Below are 7,822 nucleotides of genomic sequence, written 5' to 3'. Positions count from 1 at the left end.
GGGGAGTAGAGGACTAGCTTTTAAAATTTTTAATTTACTATTGAAATTCAAATTATATTAAATATTATCTTAACGGTGTAGGGCCTAAAATGCCCATGAATTATGAGATTTTGTACAATATTGCCCTCCATCCACCTTATCGGTGTGAACCGTTAGAAATAAAGGTATTTTTGAGCCAAAAGATTGACATCAGGGATATTTGGGAAAGAGAAAGGTGAATAAAGAATAATTTTATACCAATTCAAATAATTGAAAGACATTTTAAGCCCTTTTCGAATTAATTTTAAAACTCTGAAAGTTAAATTATTTAATTTAATTTAATATATAAAGTATAAATATCAAATGCAGATAATATATTATAACACAATAATAAACAAAAGAGACATGTTAGAGTATCGACACATATACATATATTTATCAATTATAATAAATAGCATTAATTGAACTTCCTTCTTGTCCTCATATTAACATGTCTTTTTCTAAAGAAAACTTTTAGTCGGGATATGGAACAATTTAGTGAAAGTTATTATCCATATAAAGATAAGTCAGTTGACGGTTAGTCGGTAGACCAAAAAAATGGATAAGAAAATTGAAAGCATATGATTCCAACAAGTAACATTAATTGTGTATTTGACAACCAAGAGTTCTTTGTCTACACAACTAGTTTAAGTTTTGATTGGACAATAAACCAAAAAAAAAAAACATTGGTATGAAAAGAGAACTTTGCTAGAATAAAATATCTAGAGATAAGGTTGATCTTTAATAATACCCACAGAAATAGGACAAATAGTAACATCCAAATGTTCTAATTAACCAAGTCATTTTCATTGTGATGAAATGAGTAAATAATTTTTCTATTCTTAATAGGAGGTTTTAAATTCAGGGAAAAAAAATTGTCTTTGATAAAAAAAAGTCCTTTTTTTAAATAGTTATGATGGAATGATACGTATCGTATTTATTCTTAATCATCAATCTCAAGTTTCATTTCTGATAATGAAGTTGTTTTTAGTAAGAAACAAGTCTTTTTTATTGCCACCACAAAGATTGTTGTAGATGGTAAAGTATTTTTTCATCTTGAACAAGAACTCTCTGCTTCAAACTTTGAGAATAAAGTCGTTTTTAAATAGAGCAAGTCTTTTTCATTATCACTACCTATAGTTGTGATGAAATAGTAAATACATCTCTATCTTTAACAAAGAGCTATTTGGTTCAAGTCCTTGGAATGAAATCACCACTCTTACTCATTGTGCCCACAAAGCTTGTTGTGGTATGTTAAATACCTTTTCGTTTTTAACAAAATGTATCGAGTTTGAGTTCTGAAAATGAAATTATTAATCTTTTTCATTGCCCCCACACACCCCTCCCCCAAAGCTTGTTCTGGCATGGTAAGTGCCCCTCTTCATTAATCAAAAGTCTTGATTTCAAATCATGAAAATAAAATCACCTAGAATCTCATATTCAAACTCCAACACATGAAATTATCTTTAATAAAAAGCACTTTACATTTAAAGCGAAACTCCTCGAATTAATCAAACCTCAAAAGAAAATATCCCACGCTAGATAATCACACACAACCCCCTCCTTCCAAACCAAGAAAAGAGGTGTCCTTTTCATTGACCTTGCAGAAACCTTATCATGTCACACTTAACCACCAGAGTAAGTGAGAACTGAAAGAGACAATTGTGTTCCTCGTTTGGAGTCAAACGTAGCTTCAACTAATAAGTCACAGAATCATATATGGTTTACTGAGTAGACAGCTTTCAGACAAATTCGTGCATTTGTTACATAAACATTCGTGTTCTCTTGGGGTGCATTCACTGGTAGGGGTGTACATGGATCGGGTTGGTTCATATTTTTTACAAATCAAACCAAACCATTTGTGTCGGGTTATTAAATCTATAAATCAAACCAAACCAATAAAAGTCGGGTTTTTCGATATCAATTTTTCTCGGGTTTTTCGGGTTTTTTCGGGTTTTTCGGGTTTCTCGGGATTTTTGGATTTTTTTGGATTTTTTTGGATTTTTTCGGGTTTCTCATAGTATCTAATAAAAAACACAGAGTAGTGCTTCTTAAAAAGAGTTCTAGTACAAAATATCAACATATAAGATGGAGGCACAACACTGTTTGAAGTTTTAACTTTATAATATAACTTTATAAGATAAGTTTTTTTTGTATATTATTTAGATGGGCTACTCAAGTCCAAATCTAAATGTAAGAAAGAAAACAAAATTATGAAAAAAATTAAAAAAATATTTATAAATTACATTTTAATAAAAAAAATTATGTATAACATAATTTAAAAGTAGTATATCTATAATCGGGTCGGTTTGGGTTCGGTTTGACTTTTTTTAGTTAAAACCAAACCAACCCTATAATGGTCGGGTTTTTTTTTCAAACACCAAACCAAGTCAAACCAAACCACTAGTCGGTTTTTTTTTCCGGTTTGGTTCGGTTTGTCGGTTTGATGCGGTTTATCGGTTTGTCATGTACAGCCCTATTCACTGGATATGATTTACTCCCATTATTTCAATTTAGTTTATTTGGACATCTCGTGAGGATATAAGCAGTATAAAAAAACAAAGTTATATATGATATTTATTGACTTAAAATTAACTTACAATAAAGTCCCTAGGGGATCCGGTGGAACGACTAGGAAGTTAAAAGGTGTAGTTGTAGCTTATATTAGGGAAATTAGAGACATATATGATGAAGTCAATATCCAAGTAAGGACAATGGAAGAAGACTCAGATCACTTTTCAATAATGATGGGATTGTACTAGGGATCAATTCTTAGCCCAATTCGATTTGCTTTGATGTTGAATGAACTGACACAATATATTCAAGGAGATATATTATTGTGTATGTTATTTGCACATCAAATAATTTTGATTGACGAGACATAATGAGGTAATGATAAGTTCTGCGTACAGTCTACCTTCCCCAAAATCCCATTTGTGGGATTCATTGGGTATGTTGTTGTTATTGAGACACAACGAAGTTAATGATAAAGCTGGAGATTCGGATATAGACCTTCGAGTCTAAAGGGTTCAAATTGAATAAGACTGAGATTAAATACTTAGAGTGCAATTTCAATAACGTAGCTCACGTGACAAATGTGGACATTAAGATTGATACACAAGCTAAGTCATTTTCAAAAAAGGAAGTTTTCAATATGTGGGTCCATAATCCAAGAAAATAAGGAAATTGACGATAATGCTATTCATCATATTATTGAAGCGGACGGTGAATGAAATAAAAGTTCACATGAGTCGATATTTTGTATGATAAGAATGTGTCACCAAACCTTAAAGTTAAGTTTTATAAATTGATGGTCAGACCAACTCTGTTGTATGGAACGGAATGATGACCGGTCAAGAACTGCAAGTTCAGAAGATAAGAGTAGCAAAAATGAGAATGAGATTGTTGTGTAAACATACTATGAAATATAGGATCGGAAATGAAGCTACTAGGCACATGTAAGGAATGACCTCCATTGTGGACAAGATGAGGGAGGTGAGGTGAGACAATTCGAGCATATGAAGAGAAGATATATTGATGCTGAGGTGAGGAGGTATGAGAGGTTAGTTATATATAAAGAAAGGTGCAGGTAGGCGGAAGAAGTCTTGGAGTGAGGTGATTAGAGAGGACACAACATACCTGTGGCTTATTGATGACATGACTATAATTCGGAAGATATGAAAGTCAAGAATTAGGATAGAAGGTTAGTAGGTAGTTGAGTATAGTCTAATTTCCTTATCAGTATTATTATTATCTTTCTCCTACTATCTTATTCTCCGAGTTTAGTGTTATTTGTTATTTACTTTGCTTTGTTTCAATGATCGGACATTTTATTGCTTCTACTTGTTCTTTTCTTAATTATTTTTAGCATGACTTTTTCTTTACTATATTTATTTTACTCACTTGTTCTTTTAAGTCTACTTCACTTGAGTCAATCGTCTATCAAAAGAAACTATTTTACCTTTATAAGATAGGGTAAGTTGGAAACACACTATCATCCTTAAATCTAACGTGTGAAATTACACTAAATATTTTTGCCATTTAAAATTTGACTTGACAAATTGAATCTTACTACCTTAAACTGAAAATAAGTAAAATATACCAAAAGGAATGGACATAATTCTTCAAACCACAAGATGCTTCTTGTGAAGTTGCAATCTCTTTGAATTTGACTCAAGCAGAATACTAACATCAATATAACCATTAAGTACATTTGGACAGACTATAGACAACTTTAGAAAGTATAAAAGTATATTTTCTGCATAAACAAAAAGACATTTGAAGGCCCAAAAAAGAATTCAAAGCACAAAAGCTGTAATCTAGTTCCTAAACAAAAAGTCTTACATTATAAAGCAAGTGCATAAGGTCTATAATCCTTTACAAGTAAGAGAAAAACACTAACTACAATTACATAGACTAATAATTATACTTATAATCTATAGTGTCCAACCAACAAGTGGTCTCTTTAGCTAATTATTAGTAATCATCCATCTTTAATATTGAGGTAGATAACTGCTTCTCTATATATTTAACTACCTGCCACAAGACACAGAATATAAATTAGAAAAAATTCAACAAAAAAAAAACATATAACATGATAGATGCAAAATGAAAAGAAGATAAAGCTATGTTAAATATGTCCAGCATAAAATAAAATCAAAATTGCATGGAATATTGGGTAAGACTAGAATCAACAAGCAAATTTCTATAACACTTGAAAATTAGGTAGACTGTCTACACAACACTCGTTGGTGCATGGCCCTTTCCTAGACCAATCGTGAACGTGGGATACTTTATGCACCGGATTGGTCTTCTATTACTAAGAGAAAGGGCAAAAATCCAAAGGAACTTCTATCAAGAATAAGATAAATATAACCAAGTCCTTTGTATACCTTGAGTATATGTAACATCCATGTCTTTGGTGGTGAGCTCTTAGTAGTACAGGGACCCTGCAAAATTTAAAACCATGTATATTGTTAATAAGACTGAGATTCATCATTCATACTCAGATAAGAATGTAAAGCGCACATCACAAGTTTGAACTCTACCGTAGACAAGTTATATTTAAGTGGAGAATGGCAGGGAAATTTCTCGGTAATCGAAAAAAATCAAAAACAAATACCTTGCCACCAGTTTCCTCGAGACGCACTGCCAGAATCATCTTCTCCGTTATCTTTGTTGACCTACGCGCAATCAAAATCAAGAAAAAATAAGAAACATAAGAATAAGCAAATGACCTTTAGAACAAATATTGGTATCAAGGTGATGGTTCTACCCTTGCCTAATTGACTCTGCCTTTTCTATTTTTTTCATAGAAAACTCTAATTAATGGGATAAACAATGAATTACAAATCTCCCTCATATTGGTAGGGAGAAAAAACAGATCATCTATTTCTTCAATGACAGCTTCAGCACCTAAAATCCCGGCTTCCTTGACGTTATAATCCAATTAATATATGTCTCTAATACTTCCACTGGCCGATCGAGCACCTAAAATCCAGGCTCCCTCGACATTCTTTTGATTTGAACCATGTGTTCGTGCATATATACAAAATTAAAGATAGTGAATATGTAGTACATATACATGTACATAATCGAACATAATCACTATGAACCTATAGACTCAAAATTCCGAATTCGCCTCTAAGATACTTTTATCATGCAATTTAATGAAATACAAACAATTAATATTCTAATAAAAGCTACATCATCTTGCAAGGAGCAAAAGATCATTATAAAAGGTACCATAGTGTTTAGATTATTAGGAGCATTAGTAAACAAAGAAGTGTTACACCAATAGATCTAACTACCGAGCAATTGTGCCTTGCTTTTTTAAGGTGTGTGAATATGTACTCACAGTTGTGTATGTAGAGCTCTGATTATTTTGGGGAAATGAATAGACATCTTGCCCCCCGTAGTATATCGATGAGCTAAGATGGCATGGCTGTACTTTTTCGTTCTGATAAAATGAACTCGGCTGCTTGTTTTGTGCAGCCTGCTGGCTGGCAGCTTCATTGCTAGTAGGAGTACTTCCTGCAAAACGGAAGTGGAAAAAATATGAATCTGGTTGAACTTTCATTTCACGTTTTTATCGGTATGAAATATATTTGAAAAACGTCAAATAATCAAAAATTTTGACATTTAGAGGAAATCATTGTATATATCCTTCCCTAACAGAAATGGAACTTGCCATTGAAGCATAATTTTAGAGAGACTACTCACACCACAAGTGGAAAGCTTATATTTCTGTAATTTCCATAAATTAGATCTATGTTGCTCGGACTCTGACTCTTCAAAGAGTATCGACAGAAACATATCGGATACTCCAAAAATAGTACCTTTGTGTCGGATCTGACATGGATGTGATAACATTTTTGGTGAGTTCGAACAACATAGATTATTAGATTGTGATTAGGAATAAGAGTTGATCTTCTTCAATTCTACTATAGACTAACCACAATACAAAATCTGGTAATTACCCGAACGAGGATTCCCTTGTTACATTACAATATATAGAGGAGCTCTGGCTGAATATTTTATGTATCGTGAACTATTTACATACTTCAATCATGACCATATAAGAAATTTTCGCTCAACTAATAATTATTATCTCAAAAAGTGTCCAAAGGTATTAATTTCACTAACCTGAGGCTCCACCTTTAACATTTCGTCCCTGAATCACAGGATCTTGCTTCAATTGCTCCGAATTCATCGATCCATGTCCCTTAAAATTATGAGATCATAGCCATTATAAGATCCAAAATGCTTGGAAAGAACATTCTATTTCCATCTATATTCTAACATCTAGCATTTTACCTTTGTAAAAAAAGGCATCATCACTACAATTAAAGTACAAACCAAACAGAATATAGCAACTTCTGCCTTTCCTATTCTATTCTATTCTTGTCTAAAAGATTGAATCAGGACAACAATATTCTCAAAGCCCCACTCTTTTCACTTTTTTTATTTTATTTTTTCCCCAATTTATTTTAACCTAATCTATTTTGTTAACAAACAACAACATATCAAGAAAAATATAAACTTTTTTCCTTCTTAAACAACAATCAAATGTTTGTCGTTTAACATCTATATATCAAATCTGTCCCCCCCCCCCCCCAAAAAAAAAAAAAAAAAAACATAAAAACCCACAACACAAAATATTATTATTCATTACAAAAAATATTAAAAACCCAGAATTGGTGAAAGAAAAAAGAATCATACCTTGGAAGGAGGAGGGAAAATGGAATTAAAAATTCCAGAAGATGAAGAAGCAGAAGTTTCTTTGGAACCAAAAAGATCAGAAGTAAATGAAGAACTGGTTGGTTTTTTTTTTCCTTCCATTTTTTTATTTTTTTATTTTATTTTTTTGCCTTTCAACAAAATAAAATAAAATAAAAAACTTCGGTTGAAATTTGAGGAAATTCAAGTGAGTTTTTATAGGAAAACCACCGTCAAAAAAAAGGATCAGATAAAATGTAAAGGCCCACAACTTTTTTTATTTCTCCAGAAAAAAACAGAGGAAAAAGGGAAAGAATAAAGGAAGAGAGAGAGAACCGTGAAAAGATGGGTGACGCAATTTTAATTTTAATTATTAATTATTAATTGTAGTATTAAAGAAGAAAGAAAACCAGGAAATTAAATACTCAGTTGTGTCTAAGGTTTTGATTAAAAATTCAAATAGTACCTAAGGGGTTATAAAAATCGAATCAATCGATAAATCGAATCGAAAAAAATGTTATTGATTTATTGTTATTGAGTTATTGGATTAACAGTTATTTAATAATTTTATAAAAAAAAATTATTG

General features: G+C 31.7%; 1 protein-coding gene across 1 annotated transcript; it reads right to left on the bottom strand.

Annotated features, from left to right (window-relative positions):
- Positions 1–4,338: 4,338 nt before the first annotated feature.
- Positions 4,339–7,538, bottom strand: LOC129882300 (uncharacterized). The gene is made up of 6 exons (XM_055956545.1): positions 7,240–7,538; positions 6,664–6,742; positions 5,876–6,051; positions 5,141–5,201; positions 4,911–4,967; positions 4,339–4,554 (listed from the first exon to the last, which is right to left on the bottom strand). The coding sequence occupies exons 1-5, from the start codon at positions 7,357–7,359 to the stop codon at positions 4,951–4,953; spliced, it is 453 nt and encodes a 150-aa protein (XP_055812520.1). The 5' UTR covers positions 7,360–7,538; the 3' UTR covers positions 4,339–4,554; positions 4,911–4,950.
- Between the last annotated feature and the right edge of the window lie 284 nt (positions 7,539–7,822).

Source organism: Solanum dulcamara, chromosome 3, assembly GCF_947179165.1.
Source record: "Solanum dulcamara chromosome 3, daSolDulc1.2, whole genome shotgun sequence".
Taxonomy (NCBI): Eukaryota; Viridiplantae; Streptophyta; class Magnoliopsida; order Solanales; family Solanaceae; genus Solanum; species Solanum dulcamara.
This window is presented reverse-complemented; position numbering and strand designations above follow the sequence as displayed.